Source organism: Penicillium canescens, assembly GCF_028828765.1.
Source record: "Penicillium canescens strain IBT 15451 chromosome Unknown utg000010l_segment0_segment0, whole genome shotgun sequence".
In the NCBI taxonomy this organism is placed as follows: Eukaryota; Fungi; Ascomycota; class Eurotiomycetes; order Eurotiales; family Aspergillaceae; genus Penicillium; species Penicillium canescens.
In genome coordinates, this window is record NW_026703972.1 from 1,288,276 (window position 1) to 1,307,197 (window position 18,922).

The 18,922-nt window shown below is 47.9% G+C and overlaps 5 protein-coding genes across 5 annotated transcripts; 2 read left to right on the forward strand and 3 right to left on the reverse strand.

The window, feature by feature from the left end:
- Positions 1-1,032: 1,032 nt before the first annotated feature.
- Positions 1,033-2,854, forward strand: N7446_012284 (phosphotransferase family protein; the record flags this gene model as incomplete). The annotated part of the gene is made up of 4 exons (XM_058521026.1): positions 1,033-1,069; positions 1,151-1,441; positions 1,506-1,889; positions 1,953-2,854. 4 exons carry the CDS (start codon positions 1,033-1,035, stop codon positions 2,852-2,854), a joined length of 1,614 nt encoding a protein of 537 aa, XP_058366392.1.
- A 7-nt stretch (positions 2,855-2,861) lies between these two features.
- N7446_012285 (uncharacterized protein) lies at positions 2,862-3,227 on the reverse strand (the record flags this gene model as incomplete). Its single annotated transcript, XM_058521027.1, has 1 exon — positions 2,862-3,227. The coding sequence occupies one exon, from the start codon at positions 3,225-3,227 to the stop codon at positions 2,862-2,864; it is 366 nt and encodes a 121-aa protein (XP_058366393.1).
- An 864-nt stretch (positions 3,228-4,091) lies between these two features.
- N7446_012286 (uncharacterized protein) lies at positions 4,092-4,613 on the reverse strand (the record flags this gene model as incomplete). The annotated part of the gene is made up of 1 exon (XM_058521028.1): positions 4,092-4,613. One exon carries the CDS (start codon positions 4,611-4,613, stop codon positions 4,092-4,094), a length of 522 nt encoding a protein of 173 aa, XP_058366394.1.
- A 929-nt stretch (positions 4,614-5,542) lies between these two features.
- N7446_012287 (uncharacterized protein) lies at positions 5,543-6,065 on the forward strand (the record flags this gene model as incomplete). Its single annotated transcript, XM_058521029.1, has 2 exons — positions 5,543-5,828; positions 5,881-6,065. 2 exons carry the CDS (start codon positions 5,543-5,545, stop codon positions 6,063-6,065), a joined length of 471 nt encoding a protein of 156 aa, XP_058366395.1.
- A 1,111-nt stretch (positions 6,066-7,176) lies between these two features.
- N7446_012288 (uncharacterized protein) lies at positions 7,177-7,723 on the reverse strand (the record flags this gene model as incomplete). Its single annotated transcript, XM_058521030.1, has 2 exons — positions 7,177-7,496; positions 7,552-7,723. The coding sequence occupies 2 exons, from the start codon at positions 7,721-7,723 to the stop codon at positions 7,177-7,179; spliced, it is 492 nt and encodes a 163-aa protein (XP_058366396.1).
- Positions 7,724-18,922: the final 11,199 nt, after the last annotated feature.

Consider the following 18,922-nt stretch of genomic DNA (forward strand, 5'->3'; position numbering starts at 1 on the left):
GCGGCTGCGAATACTCCATAGCAGTTCAAAGTCACATCTCAGGATGGACTACGGCAACGCCGGTGGTCGCTCTAGATGTGGAAGAGAACTGCGGAGCTTCGAGAGAAGGGGAGTGATATCATGATTTTTCAATAGTCGGTGACGCCTTTGGTTGGCCCGAGGCACAGTTCTGAAATAGTGTGAACGCGGATGCTTCCTTCTTCTAGTCAACTATCATCTATGTATCATATCTGCAAAACACAAGAAGAGCAGTACAGCGAGCTGTGGTTCGACTCGAAGACTTGCAGCTGTAGGTCGTGTGTTTTGGCTGCGTTGAACGTCCGCTATTAATCATGATATCCGATGAGGCGACCCTAACCCAAGCAAATTTGGGGTCTCTCTTGGGGCCCGACGCCTTTACCGAAGACTTGGTTCTATGCCCGCCGCAGGAACTCTAAGAAGTGGTTAAATGGGGCTGATATTTCACACTGAATTGCTGTTACTTCGGTAAGCAGCTACACGACCTGTTTCTCAGTCTAGACTTGCCGCGCGGTTACACCTGTAACCGGGGGCTCCTAGAATTCTTAGGAATCTTGCGTCTTTAGCCAGTATACCCTTTCACGTCGGCCAATCAGCCACAAGTGCCTTCTGAAGATGATAAGACGCTTATGAGCCAGAATCCAGCATGTTTCATTCAAATAATCACTAGAAATATTTCTCGGAGATATTTCTGGCTTGACAGTGTGGCTATGTTTATCATGATCACGTGCGAACATGTTGACCCACCTCAGCCACGTCAGGCCACTTCATCCCCTTGTGATCCCGTGATTCACCGTTTCAATCGCATTAGCCATTTCGTGATTCTCACTCTTGGCCCCTTGCACCAGTCAAAGCTTTGTTCTTACTATGTGGAGGCAGCTATCATCTCAATATTCATTTCGATTGGTATCTCGACCCCTGCCTGCAAAGTTTCCGTCTTGCAGTCTTCCAGCTGCTATTCGTTGCATCTCTAGTGCGGCGTTTGTGCGCCCGAACCGAGCTCCCTCTCGAACAATGTCGATGAAAGAATCTATTGCCCTGAACCACACAGGTGTGCCATATGATGTTTTCTGTGTCTCCATTTAGCCGGTAGATGATCAGATAGCTAATGCGACGTTTGAGTTCGATGCAGGGAAGTCGGAAGATCTCTTTCGATACACGTCAGGTCGATGGCTCGTTGACGAAAAGGCCCAACAGCAGCTACGTTATGTGAAATTTGATCTCGACAGTCTTTGTCGCCTAGCTGCAGCACATTTCAGCGATGCAACAAAGTGTGTTCGCGTTGTCAAGCTGGAAGGAAGCTTCAACAAAGCTTTACTTCTTACCATGGACGATGGAAACGAAGTCATAGCAAAGATTCCGTGTCCAAATGCCGGTCCGCCCTCGTTGACAACGGCTTCTGAGGTTGCCACTCTGAAGTTTTGTATGTATTGTGTGCTTACGCTCATAAGTTGTTTTGACGTGTAGCTTATACCTTCCTTTTCTAGTGCAGTCAAGTACGTCTATTCGGGTTCCGAAAATCTTTTCTTGGAGCTCTAACGCTGCCAATTCGGTCGGCGCGGAGTTTATAATTATGGAAAAGATTAGGGGAGTTGCCTTGTCAGAGACATGGGAGGCAATGAACAACTTGGAGCGCTACAAAATAATCGATCAAGTTGTACAAATTGAGAAGGAGCTTGGTAATATCTCATTTCCAGCATACGGCAGTCTTTTCCTCCGTGACTCGTTACCTGCTACGTGTCGACAATATCTGCTCCCTCCAGAGCTAGATCCGGAAGGGCTATTTTGCATTGGACCATCTTGTAAAAGAACCTGGTGGCACGGAAGTTTCGTCGACATATCTCAATCGGCGTCAAAAGATATGGGTCCTTGTGGGTATTCCTACACCGGTGCTATCCTACTGATATTCGACGAGTTGTACTGATATATCGTAGGGGCCCGCTTTTCAGAATATGCGTTGTCTATTGTCAAGCGAGAGCTTGCTCATATTGCAGGTTCAGGAGCTGAGGTGCAACGTCAACTACATAATTTTGACGGATCCCAGTCGATCGATGAATATGAAAGCCTTCTGGAAAAAGTGAACATGGTACTACCAATTTTGTCTCATGACCCACGCGTGACAGGTGCTTCAGACCCTGCTTTGTGGCATACTGACTTACATCTGGGAAATATCTTTGTTTCACCGAATGAGCCTAGCATTATTGAAGGGATTATCGATTGGCAATCGTCTCAGATCTGTCCTTTATTCATACAAGCTCGATTCCCCGAGTTTCTTACGCCACCCAAGAGCTACACTTTTGGTCCCGACTTACCCGACTTACCGGACGGTTTCGACGACCTAAGTCCTGAGCAAAAGGAACAGGCTGTCAACGAGAAGGAGTTGGCTTCGAGGTCAAAATATTACGAGATGTCCAGCCTTGCACAAAACCAGCGCGTTTACAATGCTATGAAACTTGACTCCAGGCTGTGGGAGCCCTTCACTTACTGCCAGCTATTCTCCCAGGGTAGCTTGGTTCCCCTACGCCATTGTTTGATTCGTTTATCCCAGGACTGGTCTTTGCTGGGGCTCCCGGGCAGCTGCCCCTTCCTGATATCAGAAAATGAACTTCGAAAGCACGATGAACAAAAATTGAAATACGAGGACAGGCTTTATTTGTGTGATCTCGTGAAGAACCAGCTTTTCACCGATGATGCCGGCTGGGTTCCAAATAACCGATGGGAAGCGACAGGAAAGGCAAATAAGGAACTCTACAATATGTATATCGAAGCAATGAGCGAAGAGCTCACGCCTCAAGCAGCCGCGAAGAACTGGCCTTTTCCACCACAACAGGCCTGATCCGGGTTCAAAGATTTTTTTTCGCTTGCTCAATCAATTCCGACATGACACGCTTGCCTTCTTCTGGTCGTTCTTTGTCTGTAGCTTTCCGATTGATTTGTCCCGTTGCAAGATTTCCGTGAGGGTTCTTCTTTAGCCAGCCTTTGAGGCCCTCGCTCTGTGCCTGGCTATTGACTTGAAGGTAGACGTTGTAGTGACCTGGCTTGTCTTTGATTTCTTCGCCCACGTCAATACGACATTGATATTCTGCATCATTCTTAGGAGTTCGTGATGGTAGAAGCCGACTACCCGGAGTTGCTTCTTTGAAAAGCTTTGCCACTTGTTTCGGGTCATTGATGACTCTGTCGCCGAATTTTTTGAGAGCTCCAGACATTTTTGCAATGGTATCCAAAACGTCTGGTCGCACAAAAATATGTTAGCAGAGTATCTTGAATCAACGGCATGTGCATAGATCCTACCCTTTCTGGTGGACTGATTGCTTGATGGATGAAAATGTTCCCAGCAACTGAAAGAGAAAGAGATGGGTTTCCCTGGGATGTTTGCTTGACTTTAAATACCGCTGAAGTGGAAAGAATTACTGATACATAATGAGTCTAAGCGCCGCCCAGGATACCCAACACACCAACTTTTTAAGTCTTGTTTCAGTGCTTGTCGTGAGCTGTGAGGCGATTCGTCTTAATGGGAGGCCCGGCATGAACATCTGGCTGAAGTGAGTCAGTGTTCACTTGCCGACCCTGCGTCAAAGGTCCTGCCCGACACCCGCTGATCCATGTTAATACCTCTATCCAATCAATTTATGACTCTAGCCGCCGGTACGAGGGGCGATTACGCCAGACTGAAACTCCATGCGTGGTTTGTTGTCCTTCGAGGCTATTTGACTTATGATGACGTGGCTTTTTTTGAAACCTGTCAGAATAGCCATTTACAGTACATGCGTACATAATGGAATGAACTTTCACTTTTGCCCTTGAAATCCTTCCAGTTGGTCATGGGAAGGATTCTCGTTCCCGAATGGTATTTTGTATGGGGCCGCCAGGCTTTCGACATTGACGACGATGCATCGACAAGGTATTATGCCCGACATCGTTTAGTTCCATATGGATGATCCAAACTGGAAACTATTCAATTGGTTGTATAAGGACCTACACATTGGAAATTTCCATTCTGAGGTACTCCTGAGAGGTCTATGTGATGATGCTTGAAACATGTTTTATTTTGGACGATAGTTGGTGTGGTCTTAATCCGTCATGGTTTTTTGACGCCCGCGCGTAGTCCAGTATACGCCCGTACCCTTTAACCACATCACCAGCATGCTCGTATCGGGGTCTCTGTACATGTATTTGCTCTCCACAGGCTGGACTAAGGCGTCAAATGGCTCTTCAGATGCCGCGAGCTCTGTTGGCGCTTCGTACGTGGGCTGGTTGGGGCGTATTGCCACGATCCAAATTTCAGGCGTATGTATGAGTCCGCCATTGGTCTCTACCTCCGCAATTCGACTGCCCCAGTACGTCGCCGGACGCTGGATTCTCTCCATTAAATCCAGAATATCGCTACCAAGAATTAAGACTTGCAGTCCCTTCTTGATCAGTGGCTCAAAGTAGACCATGAAAGGGTCCTGCTCCCTGAGCGGATTCAGATATCTGCTGGCGTAGAGGAATTGTTCTGTGACTCCGAGCAGGTGCGCTATTAAAGAGATTTCCGTGGCGGTGAGTCCACTCAACAAGGGGTCGGCTAGCTCGTAATACTCGCTCTCCGTCATAACCAACTCAAAGATAGACCCGATGACGTTACGATATCTTTGGGGTATTGACCTATACACGCTTGATGTTGTTCTTTGGCCCCGTAAGAGCTATTCCATTGGATGTGACGCGAGTGAGTCGCGCTAAGGCCTTGGCGGTGGGGCTAGTAAACAATTGCCGGACGTGTATTGGTTAAGACAATTTCGAGGTTTCGGGCTAGACGTACACACAGAACACTGACACTTCCCGGCTCAGGAGGGCTACAGCCTATCGGCCAGGATGGCGCCGCCCTTCCAAGGCTTCCAACACCCATGGGTTGGCGAGACCTGCTTGCAATCTAGTTCCGAAGCTGTGACTCCTGTTCCATTTACGACACAGTTAATGTAATTTATGTTGGAATCGGCCGAACTCATCCTAGGAGCTGCCACGCTTTTTGTGAGGGGCCCCGCCAGGCGTTAGTCTTCAATATAATTACGAGGAATGTAAACAAGGCGCCATGTGGGTGCGATTCAAACAACGTAGTCAGCCTTGACAGTAGGCATTTGAGATCAAAATTCATGGAATTATCGGCTCCATGATACGTGGACCCGGAGTCTTCGTAAGGAAGGAGTTGATGCAGGGGGAAAATTCTCAATCCGGTAAACGGCTCCATTACTAGCAGCCAAGTGCGATAAACCGAACCAAGAAAAATTGGATTCACCGCATTGCAGTCGGAAGCCTTCAATTTGATTATAGGTTGCTTATGCCTGCGAAACCCAAACAGGGATTCAGGCCCCTAGCGGCTCTCCAAATAGGAATGGTCCAGCTTTCATGCCCTCCAAGCTCGCTCGGCAGCTAGGTCAGGGCAGTGACTTTTCCCTACGATTGATCTGTTGCTCTTGTGTTTAAAACAATCCCTTGCCCTCCTACTATTTGGACGTTCAAACTTTACCCATCCATGAATAACACAATGGACGCAAAGGTCGACTTTTCGGTTCCAACTTACGCCGACCAATATTATGGAGAGTTCCAAGCACTCTGCCCTAACGATAGAGAAGTGCTCTACAACCACTTTCTGGCGACTGCGAAACTGAGATTGGAAAACAAACCACATTGGTGGCCAAGCGCCGTTGATTGGAATTTTATTAATGACGAGGTTTTGGCTGCTGTGAAATCGAGACTGGAAGAGGAACCTAGGTGGTGGCCCACTAGCGTTGAATGGGGCTTCAAAGACGCCTCAGGTATGCAAGAATCCGGTCAGTCTTACGTCGTGCACTCTTTTTAACACTAATACTAATGTATGTCCAGAGAAATCCGAAGTCCTAGCATGCGTTATGAGAAACTACGACCACCAGGACCTTGCGAGAGTACTCGACAAAGTTAGCGGGGAGCTTTATACAACAAATTGTTTCACAATAGTCGACCGGTTATTCACAATTGGGGACCCTCAATCTAACAACTCTCAAGAGATCTTGAGTACGGTCCAGAACTGAGAAATCGTTACCAGCTTGCTGATGACTCCTTGTTAGGGCGCCAAAACCGAGCCATCGGCCCAAAGACCGCCCTGCGAGAGTCCCTGCCGATAAAAATATTTGCACTGCGGAATCAGCAATCCACGAGTCATAGCACGTTCCGTAGCGGTCGTCCGGGATATGTTGGCTTCCGGAAAAATACCGGAGCAAGAACTTACGCCACGCCCGTCGATGTTAGTAGCAAGGCTGCACTCGTAAACCCACTTTACGTGCGGGTGCTAGACGTCGAATACCACTGCAGGGAGTTGCATACAACCCAACCCCAACTTGCAAATCTCAAGCACGGTTTCTCCATCGACATAGCTTCTTACTCCCAACAGGGCGATCTGTTGTATGTGATTCCTCGGTCCAAGTGATAAGAAAGGAAATTGAAAGACTAAACAATGCGCTAGGACAAGCAGGCAATCGCTCCAAGCAAACCATGCGAATTCGGAACTGATTCTGGCAGATTCTCAAGGTAACAAGATACCTCTTGAACCTGTCATTGGTATTTGCATTACCCGTGCTCCCGTGATTGGCGAGCTGTTTGTCGTCGAGCTCGAAGACCGTCGGAAAATTCAAGAAGCGTCATATTATATGTATGTTCAATCCCTGGGACGACAATATAACGCACAAACTAACCTGCAACATCAAAGGGCATATTCAATCACCATGGCCCAAATTTCCGAAAATGGGAAGTCCCTTATTTGCTTTTCGTCGGATTGGGACAAGGTCTCGAATACTATCATATCGATGGAAGTCTTCAAGAGAAGCGCCCAAATTGGAAAGCAAAGCATAGCTACAGCACAAGCTATTACCCCTCTCCCAACTGAACCTAAAGGACAAAATGCAGAATCAAATCACAACCTATGAATCAGCATAAATCTATCAGAACACCCATCCAGTCTAACTCAATGCATTGCTGTCCACGTCTCCGTCTAATTTGCCCTCAATACATATAATGTTCAAAAAGGAAATGAAACCAGACATTGAAAAACATAAATAATAGAAAGCCAAAAATTCCATGCACCTGCAAAGTAGTGAAGGGTATGTTTGGTACATCCCGAGAGTTGCACTTGTTCTTCATATTTCCTCAATCCGCGGAACAATCAGAAGAAGGTGCGGTCTGGGAGGTAGTCAAGGATGACTCCGACACTGATGACGAAGACTTCGGTGTCGTCAAAGCGGAGGACGCCTTGGTGGAAGATCCCGAGTCAGAAGCAATACATCGGCTGCCATGCTTGAGTCCGTTGTCTAATGTACATGACGACATTTCTCCCTGGTGATTGGAGAAGGTGACCACCCCCGTATCCTTCACCTGAATCCATGCAGCTGACGAATTGTCTTCCGTGCCACAAGCCTCCACCCCGTGCACAGGGTAGCGATGGGTACGGTCTCCGACTTCGTTCACCGCTGCGAGTTTGTTAGTAACTCTTTTTGCTGACTCTTATGCCAGAAGTCCACTTACTTGAGCATTTTTCTCCCTCAAGCTGGCCAAAGAATGCTGAAGATCCCGTGCAGCCATGGTTGTCATAGGACCATATCGCGCATTGACCATCAATATCAATGATCTCCAGGGTGCCGCCGAGGGATCCGCTTGCATAGGCACTGGCGAGAATCATAACGATGGAGAAACGCATTTTCCTTGTCTTAGACGAATTACAGGAGCTTAAAATTCGAAAATATATTGTGTGTTGCGTCTCGTGTCCTGTATTTCTTAACCGATTGATTCGGCGTTGTGTGTAGTCGAGCTAAACGAGGAAGGATGACAGAGACTTTTATAGAATTACCGAGATTTCTGAGAGCCTTCAGATAGCCTGTAGGGGGCACATATTGAATTATAAATGTCAGTCGGCTGACCAAAGTTGAGGTGCATAGGAGATTAACACTTTGGCAAGTATGGTCGGTTATTGAGGCTCACTATGCGGTCAGGAATCGGTTAGATCAGTTTAGGCCAGCTAAGACAACTTGATGCTTGCACAATAACCCTGACGTATCTAGGGTTAGAACATGCGGGCGACCTTTCCAGAACTGATGAGCTCCGGAGTTCTGAGGTACTTCCTTTCAACATCTCACCAGATTACACCTCACAACCCGGCCGAAGGAAAATGGCTTGTTACAGCTTTATGGCGTGTCGTCGTGGCTGAAGAAGTGAGGACTGGATATGCACTTTGACACTTGTGGCGTAGCAGGCCATTTTCGAAGTGATGTCCCGCGTCTAGGATAACGTGGGGCGCTAAATGCACAACCATAGATTCCGACCTTGGTCTTTGTCCATTCTGATAGATCTATGCTATTCATAACCGAGGACCCATGTATCCAATTACGAGGCGTATCAGGCCGCGTGTGTGGTCGGCGGTCTTGTTCCGGAAGTCGGCCCAGCCTTGGTCCCCACAACACGCTGTGTTGAACGATCCAATTCATGTTTCTGAGGCAATACAACACGGTGCGGGTGAGTTGCCTCTGGCTTTTTGTTAGCCTTTTCGTCTCTTCAACCCAAATCCGCTGCATACTGTATGTTGCGGCCGGCAGCCGCACTTTGTCGAGGCCATGAAACACATACTGATACAACAGAATGCCCTTGAACTTTACTCCTGTGCTTCCAAGTAGCATCCTGCATCACTAAAATGAAATAGAACCCGCCGAAAAGCACATATATAGCAGAAAGCATATTCATATTTTATACTTTGGGAGACATGGGACATCCTCGCCCACCATTACTATATAGCCTATGATCCCCCAGCTTGGTCACGGGCTCTCGCGACCCTGACCTTTGGCTTTTTCGAAGTTTCTAAAGACCATGTCCTCTCAATCCACCACAACCATGGATGGTGAATTCAAGCGCCTCAAAAATATCCAGATGAATGCGCTGGACGAGAACATCATGGCTTTCCTCGAAGCAACTCAGAAGTCGGTCCAATCCCGGGGCATATGCAACCCAAGGGGCCCTTTCAAGAGGTCTCTGATTCATTACGCCGCTATGGGGGACTGTACTGAGCTTCTTTTACGACTTCTGGATATTGGTGCGCCAATTGACGATCGCGATCAAAACAAACGTACCCCTCTTTCCTGGGCTGCTGAGTATGGCTCTTACAACGCAACGAGAATTCTGGTAGAAAATGGAGCCCAAGTCAATGCTCTCGACGATATGTACGGGACACCATTGTCGTGGCTGGAACACGCCGGGCGTCCTGATTGCAAAGGCCTCCCATTTACCAAAGCATATCTCAAAAAGAATGGGGCAACCATGAAAGGTGCCAAACGGGCCTGGATTTTGCAAAAGCTTGGGCTTCTCTGAGTGTCGTGTCTACGGGGGAATCTTCCAGCACCTTCCCAACTTAGGTTTCGTCCATAGTTTGCCTGTTGTGTTTCTGAAGGCTGTGATTCTTCGTTACTAAAGGAGTCTATGCATTCTTATCCCTTTTTCTTACACAGAGTTACGTCCCCAAGACAAACGTTTGTCAGCGCAGCCACCTATAACCCATGTTCCTGTACTAGTCAAAACCTCTGTTAATATCGGAATCGAAAGTAAGATTCATCCCAGCTTGTTTGAACGTTGGGATGGTAATAATGCACTATTCGTTTGTTGTACAATCTTGCCCGAGTGCAGACGATAGAGGATCGCGTACGCTAACAACCTCATCTCGTAATGCCATACTTGGGTTGCTGTAAAATCTTACCACGATGCTAATTTGCCAGCAAAGGTAATAACAACAGGATATTAAAGCAAGAGGCTTGCTGCTGACAGAACCGCCGCACCATTAAACGGAGGAATGACGTAGGAGTGGCAGAGACGTACATGGATTAGGCAACTCTGGAAACTCTTACCATTCTCCCATCTAGTGTCTTTATACTTGCACAAGCAATGGTCAACACGTTTTACCGGTAGTTCCATCAGCTTGATTGTTGGCGGCCTCAACAGGTTATCTTGCTCTCTTAATCCATCTGTACTGTACTAATATGGATGCTCAGCTAAAGCCTGAAATGGATAGCCAGAATTTGTCCAGCCAACGATCATTTTGATTACCAAAAGCTCCATACTTTGAACGGACGACAGTCTGACTACACTCCACCGCAGCAGCAAGACATATAATGGCACTTATATCATTTATTTGGAGATTAATAAGGAACGCTGATTATCCTTAAACTGATTTGTCACTTTCACTGTATTTTAGCACTGACAATATAATATAAAGCGTCCACTGATCTGTTTGAGATAGCCGCGTTTTGTCGCGTGTCAGTAGTAAGATGTAATTGAGATCTCATGATATTATGTATTCTGCTTTCAAAGTTGTAACACTTGCTCATTTTTGCATTAAGGTACTGCTACGTATTTTGATGAGCCCATGATGGAGAGAAGCGTCAGCTAATCGCCACCACATCTCTCTCAGAAAACGCAACAAGACTGCAGTGCTAAAAGTGACAATTGTAACGTTGACTGTCTTGCATACGCGCTTTCCAGGATCTGTTGATATGACGTTTTCCCCTTTCCATGGGCGCGGCTTATTATAAATCAGCGACAATGAATTTGTAATGCGAGTATCATTCTTGCAGGATAGGCAGGGTAAATTCCAACAAACAAACACCGGAGAAGAATGATGAGACACCCTGCTAGATCACTGTCATTCTGCCTGAGAATCTTCTTCGAACGCTATTGATGAGCCGCGTGACAGGCGGGGGCAGGAATGAGTCCTCATCGCCTTCATCCGCCATATCCTGGCCCAGGTCATCCGTAGGTGCGCTTTCCGGAATCACTGTGTCTGCCTCGCTGTTTTCGTCGTCCTCTGGGCGCTCGTCAATACTCGCTTCAGCTGGGCTCCACTCATCCTCGCTGATCGGTTCAGGCCTTTCTGCCTCTGTTTCGAACTCCTCCCATTCTTCGTTACTTTCCTTGTTACGTTCTAGCCGGCTGATCAATTGCTTCCCTCTTTCAGATTCCTCCGAGTACGCATACATCACTAGGTCTTGCATGGCCGACTCATCTAAATATTCCCCATGCGCATAGCAGATTTTTGGTGCAACTGTGAAAAGTCGCTCTGTGCCAGCACCTGTAGCCGGAATGGAGAGTAGATCTCGAGCCAGTCGAGTGAGAACAGGCCATTTGTGTTGATGGTCTTTCCAGTAAGCGCATGGCGAGATATTGACAACTCCTGTTGTGTGTCAGTAGTCAACAGAAAACATAGTGAGTAGTTGTCCAGACCTTCGCGGAGATATTGATCAACTTCATCTTGCCCACTCCTTGAACTACCAGCCAGACCAGCTAGTGGATGCAGAAGCCGGTCGAGCCCCAGAAGCTGCGGAGAGCAAGACAGTCCATTCACACATGACAAGCTCGTGGGCATTTGCGGCCGATACTGTAGGTGAAAGATCCTGAGATATTCAATGTAGCGCTCGGGATGGCCCAAGCCTTGCCATGACGAGGCGCCATCGAATGCGGACACCTTATATTGGGGCGCAACAAAAGTTCCAGTGCCATACATGACCCCAAAGTCTTGAAATGTCTTTTCATAGACTTCTCCAAGTTCCATCTTCATGACAAGCGACGCCTCAAGTAGTGTTCGCTTCCATGGAGCTGATTTTCTTCTCAATATTTCAGCTGACTGGTCGATATGCGTCATTAGTATCTTGAACACGAAACAGACTTTGTGGACTGTCGCCTCTTTCGAGGCCAGGAGGGCTGTAGTGAACTGGATGAATGGCATTGTCAGCTGCAGGACGTAGTCAACCTTGCGCCAGTCCGTATTCGTCAATTTGTACCGTAAATTCCCCCTTTCTTGGCAGTACTGGTCGATAAATCTTCGCAATCTGCTGGCTCGCTTCAACATCAAAAACACCGAATTCCAGCGGGCGTTTGCATCGTCCAACGGCAAGAGTCGAATCCCTGGGGGCTGAAGACACAAGAATTCATCGCGCTTCTCGGGGGTCTCGTTGACAAACTTTGCAAACGATCGAATCTGCAAGACACAAGGTTCAGAGCTGTTTCTCGTCAGGAGGACGGAGGAAATTCACCTTTTCCAAAACACACATTATTTCTTCGCCATCTGAAGGTTCAGTCCAACCATTGGCGTGTGATATTGCTCGCACATTCTCAACCCTTTCCCTTTCTGGGGAGCTTGTGATGTTTTCGATATACCGCCGAAGACAGAGCTGGATGGCCTGCACTGTGCCAGGAAGCCCAACAAAGCACTGCAGACGGCTGATACCACCAGAGGAAATCAACGTCTCTTGTAATGACAGCACCAGATTCTCGTCGACCCTATAGTCAATTGTCACGCTGAATATCCGACCAAGCAGCCCTTTGTTCCCGATCAGTGCAAGTATTTGATCACCCGGGTCAGTCCCTGTCTCGGGCCTGCAAAGTAGCTCGAATCCAAGCAGCACCTCTCGGTAGCTCCACTCTTTATCAAAGTAATACGCAGTAATAGCCATGAAGTCCCATCCGAGTGGACTCTTCCAACAGCACAAGGCAATCGAAACTTTGGAGTCCCCGGGCAGATCCTGCTGTTGTGACTCTTGGTAGGTAGTTGCCACATCGTGCATATGCTGGCGGAGTTGTTTTGACGAGGGAAGCTCCAAAACTTGAGGTCCGGCATAGACCAGGTTCAACAATTCCCTGAATGTGGGTTCTTCCGTGAGCCCAAATGGAAGATTTGCGGATGTAATTGTCCGCAGAAGCTGTTCTTTGAGCTGCGCCTTGGTGAATCTGCTCCTCTCGGGGGGAAAGCCCGCACGGGCCTCCTGGGTTGCGCCTGGGGTGACAGCAGAAACGGACACCTTCTGCTTGCTTCTCCGACAAGAGTTGGATTTCAGGTGCTTACCCATTGCGCTCGTTCCATGAGATTTGTGATGTGGGTGATGTGGGTGATTCAGCGGCGTGAGGCAAGACCGACACACTACCTTGGGTCGACCAGACCTGAGCTCTGCCACCTGGTCAAAGTGCCTCCACACCTCCGAGGAGCGCGACTCAGTCGACCATCTGAATTTGTATTGTCCATTTTTGGTCAGTTGTTGTCCATATTCGGTCTCCAGCCACCACGATAAGAATTCGTGCTCCTGGGCGGTCTCGTAGAGCACCCAATGTCGGCGGTCGGGTGCAAACCGCGTGAGGTTGGCCGAGGGACTTCTCGGTCCAGCTTCCAAAGCAACGATCCTTGAGTGGCCAGCGAAAGACTGTAAGTCGTTTCTTAGGTGAGAATCAATTGACTGCATCCGGGGAAGACATACCGAAGACCGCGATACTGGAACAGATGACGGGTCTGAGTCTGTCCCAATTGAAAACATCGCGCTGAAGAGGTGTTTCACTGGCGAGGAGACCCGTCGGTATAGATAGGATCATAGGCAAACCAAGCGAGACGGATGTTAGGGTTTTATGGTAGAGCGACCGCTGGGTCCCAGGAATCAGTCAATGCGTCAGACATTATGTATCTTGCTCTCCTGACTAATCTGTCCGTTCTTTTGCCTTGGGTGTTGAAGTTGAATTCCGTGACACATTGAAGAAACAGCAATGTTGATCCAAAATTCTCAATTTAGGCGGCCCGCAAATTGAAATGTCGGTGGTGTTCCGGGCTCTGCTTCGCCATTGTACGGAGGTTAATAGGGATCACGAGTGCAATAACCCAGAATCCAATATAATTGGGCAATCTGTATACCGCCTCCTTTTCCGCCCGTATTTTATATCCTGTTCGCCCTACCTTAATTAGGTTAGCCACTATGGCGAGGAACAGACTTACAGTGACTGGACATAAGTTTCTACACTGTCTGGCCCCATCCCCTGATTATATAATATACTGCCAGTCAAAAACCTCCATGAATTCATACTATGGAATCTAATACGGTGTATACCGCCTCTGGCTCCCAATAATAGCTTCCATCCGCTGCGGAATCGTCTCAAGGAAATGCTCCCATCCTAGGTTTGCGTCGCTTACTATTTTTAGCATGGTTCTATACTACGCGCTTTAGGTAGGCGGTATAAATCAATAGAGACGGTGAGCTGGCCGGGGTGTAGAAACTTATGTCCAGTCACTGTAGTTCTAGGTCGGAATAACGTAATCCACGGGCGAGTGAAACACACGGGCGTGTGAAATACCCCAAAACTCCATACTAAATGCGATAAATAACAACTTCATATCTCCAAAAATATAGCTCTTTCGGATAGCATATAAAGCTCGTATAACCTAAATAGCATTTGTGACCTAGTGGTGCAGCATAGAAAGTTTAAGAAATAGGAGATATATATATATTGATGTCTCAATATCAAAACTACGCTGTATTTTATGGTAAAGTGTCGAAATAATGGTCTGACTAGCTCAAAATCTAGATATATTATTGCTCTTGCTTGGAAAACTGTTGTTTCAAATTTTAACAAGAATAAACCGCTAGTGGTTGAGATATAGAGGAATCAAAATATGGCATTCAATATGGTATTTTGCGGTGTTTCACTCGCCCGTAGATTACGTTACTAAATCTCCGACTCAGTAGTTACGCTAGTGTAGTGTGTATATAAGACCGTATGACCAGGTAGCCGGCAATCCTTTCTATTGATTTTAACACAGTATAATTCCTACTATTTTGGGCTCGTATGAATAACCTCTATTTTTACCATGCCACGCCCTCCAATTAACCTAGAGTCTTATAGGGAGGAGATTACTCTCTTATATTCTCAGAATACACCTATTGCCAATATCCAGACCATCATACAAAGCTACGGCGTCAATATCTCACTTCGCACGCTCAAAACTCGCCTTTCTTCCTGGGGCCTGCGACGCGAACTACCCAGCCAAAATGAAGCTTTGCACGCTCGCCTTCTCACGCTAGTTACCGAAGCCGGTTTATCTCCTAAAGAGACACTCGAAGTGCTACAAAAGGAGGGATTCCAGGTCTCTGAACCTACACTTAAAAGGTTACGAAAACAGCTTGGAATTCAGCTTCGTACAGACTGCCCGCTTCAGAGGCAGCAGCAGCGGCTCGAAATCGAGGTTATCTTGACCGAGGAGCTTGGGATTGGCGATGCCGAAGGTTATGGGCGTCGCGTTCTCTATCACCACCTTCGCCGTCATGGTTTTCTTTTCCCACAGCACCGAGTATTCGAAGTCTACCGCTCCCTTCGCCCTGACTCACTCCTCCGCCGATCATACGATCTCCAGCGCTCCCGCGGCGAGTATTGGTGCCCTGGGCCGAATTTCGTGTGGCATGTGGATGGTTATATGAAGCTAGCGCAGTTCGGAGTTGAGGTTTATGCCGCTATTGATGGGTACTCTCGGTATATTCTCTGGATATACGTGGGAATTAGTTCTCGTACAGCAGTGAGCGTTCTCTCTCAGTTTCTTGACACCATCGCCGACCTCTGCTACCAACCGGAGATTATTCGGTCTGACCTCGGCTCGGAGACATCCCTAATTGGGGATGCACAATGGGCGCTGCGGCAGGTTTTCGATCCAGAGGCTGCCCATGGAGACTGTTTCTGGCTAGGACGAAGTACAGATAACCAGAGAATAGAGGCTTGGTGGGCGCAGTTATCTAAGTCATGTACTTTCCTCTATTACCAGTATTTCCGGGAGCTCCAGGAACAAGGTAAGTTATCCTGCCCACTATCCGCTGCTGCCGCTAATCCTCTATAGGTCTCTTCTCCGGCTCTATCCCTGAGCAAGTCGCCCTTCTTGCGGTCTATATGCCTACACTCCGCCGGGTTATTAGCGAGTACGCTAAGACCTGGAATATTCATAATATCCGAAAGCAAAAGTCACGGCCGAACGCTGTTACCGGGAAGCCCTTTATGAATTATTTTAATGCATCTAAGCCCGATTACCAGCGTGCAGTTGATCCTATGCTGCTTCGCGAGCTACAGGAGGACGTCCGGGACTGGGATAAAGATGAATATTTACCCCTTGACGTCCTGGCTTGGTGCCACCAGCAGCTTCAGGAGATTGGAGCCGAGCTTTATGGGCCTGGGAATGACTTCAATCCTGAGGACCCCCCGTCTCGTGCGCCAGTGGAAGTTAGTCATCCTTAACCGTGCAGAATATCTCGAACTCCGCCGCCGTGCCCTTCTCCATGACCAATTGGATGAGTATCCAGTGCTCCGCCTCACTACAAAACCCCTCGGCGCGTGGGATTGGGAGCCTGGAGAGGCACAGGAAAGCTAATTTTCAGCGCCGCTATACAGCATCTCGGCCCAATATCCAAACACAGGCCGATCAGCGAGTGCCATAGCGCTCTTAGGATTTTAGGATAGCCAATTAGTATCTAGGAAGAAGGGGATCGACGGAGGTAATTCGATATATAAACTTTCTTACGTATATATGTCTCAACGCCAAAACACGAGGTTATCACGGCGCTATACTTCCGGCTCTATCCGGATTACCATACGAAACTAATAGGGGAAGGCGCCGACGCTAAATAAGCCTATCCGTGGATTCGTTGTGGTAAGATATCCATGCCTCAGTTCGTCATAAAGTCTTAACTGAGTACTAATTTTACTAGGGGATTTCGTTCTGTTCCAAGCTGACTCGGCTCCCTCCTATGTTCACATTATTTTTGTACCTGATATTCTTCCTCGAAAAACATCCTATTTGTGTTTTTATGGCGCACTACCGCGATACTCAGTCCCACGATACTGGGGAAGATGTTTTTACTTATCCTCCTGTCTCCACTGCCCAGATTACTTCCCCTACGTATAGCACGAGAACTCCTATACAGAATTTATCCTCTTCGGCTAGGGCGACCCTTTACGAGAGAAGCCTAATTACCCCTGAACCACGCTTCCAGGCCTTATCGGGGACGACAAATGAGATCCGGCAGCGCCAGATCCAACAGCGATCGATTCAGCGCCAATTTATTGGTGGGAGAAGCTCCGGAGGTGGCCGCCTCGGCCGAGGGCGACTTCAAGTCCCTACAGCGCCAGCGACAGTCTCATTAATCGTCCACTGCTATCTCTATTGGTGCTTAGCATCGGGAAAGCCAGATAGGCTTGAAAAGCTAAGTATGGAGAGATCCCGCAGCTAAGAGAGATATACTAACTTGTCTCGTTATGAGTAGCTACAGTTACTCCAATCCTTACGCCGGGTACTATTAGTAGCTTCGTCGATTTCATCGAAAACGAGCTTCTAGTAGAGCTCGACCCTGAGGATTACACACGTGAGGAGGGAGATACATTTCGATTTGCAACTGCAGTTAAAAATAAAAAGGAGCCTTGGTTCCTAGGCATGCGGGAAGATCATGAACAGCTTCCTCACAGACTTCTGTACGAAATTTACCAAGATCAAGGATAGTTATGAGGTCTTCCTGATTATCAAGAGGAAAAGACCGGAACCGGTGACGATAAAGCTTGAAGCTGAAGCTCCTGTGGCAGCAGGAGCTCCAGCGCCATCTCCTCCGCCGTCAGAGGCATCTATCCCATCATCTCTCCCATCACTAGGAGCAATTATCAGGTCATTATCACCGCAGAGAGCTGTGGAGGCCACTCCGCCACCAGCACCACCGGCACCGCTGCCGCAGCGGCGAAAGCGAGCTCGTGTGCCGCCAGGGATCTCTCCACCACGTACCCGGCGGAGATACCAGCTGCGAGAGTCGGATATGGAGAGAATGACTGAGTCAGGGCCTGTTTCAGAGATCTGGAGGGCAAGCAGGGGGTAATTAGCATAAGACAGAGATGGCGGAGTGGAAGGACTTGGAGAGTATATGTCATTTCGCGTTATTTTTCGATTTTGAGACTCAATCAACTTCAATTTGCGTGTCTTGACTAGTCAGAAAGAGGAGACAGGTGCTTGTTTAGCGAAAACATGTTATTTGGAAGAATTCAGCTTGTTTTAGTGCCTTATAGGCAGGGAAGGGTAGGAAGACGAGTTGGCCGACGTTAGGTCTATTTGTGAGCGCTGGATAGACTAAAGCCTAATTGGGCATAGACGACGTTACTTCGTATTACGCTAGGTTTAATAAGGCTAGACTGGTACCAGCATAACTATTCTCACTACCTCTAAGTCGGCCAAGCGGGAATTCTGCCCGACAAAAGCCACCATTTGTCATTCTTGCACTCGTGATCCCTATTAACCTCCGTAGCCATTGTTGAGTCAACGCGGTACACGTTGCAAAATGTTTACTGCAACCCTGTTGTTGATGGGTTTGTCGGATTGCTGATGATTTCACTGGCATCGATATGGCCAGCGTTATAATGAAGCATACGCAGGGAAGTCAATCGATCAACGATTCTCAACGCCTAATCTGGTCAACAAGTCTGCCTCTCACCGGGTCTTCCTCACTAGGAATCTAGTGAATCAACTGTCTACTGGGTTTGCACCATAAGCTAGGCTGAATTACTCCCGCACGTCTCTGAGGCTTCCATCCGCCCTCCAAGAATTACTGCGCCCGTTGGGACACCGCCTAGAGATGGTCAGGACCATAGAGTCATCAAATAGACATTTTGGCTATATAAGCGGGCGGCGCACCAGACTGGAAAAGTCAAACACATCATTTCGTTCGTACTCTGTTGAGTCTTCTGACACCTAGTGTCCCTGTCCAAGATGGCCACGAAAGGAGAAAGTGAACTTGTCGAAGTCATGTCCTCTCACGGTGAGTTCAATGACTCTTGTGCTTCAGAGTCAGTCTCCGAGCACTCCGAGGATGATATTTCGGAAACAAGTGAAGACCGCGCATTTGTGGTATCCGACGGAGGGCAATCCGCCTACTCAAACAGATCCTCTGTGTCGTCCCAGTACAGCCGGCATTGCCACATGCATTGCCATGACTCTTCTGTTCTCGTAAGTCGCCTGAGGAGAATATTTTGAGTTAATGGGCTGACATCTCCAGAATGGCGAGAAAGTTCCAATAAGCATACTGAGCAAACG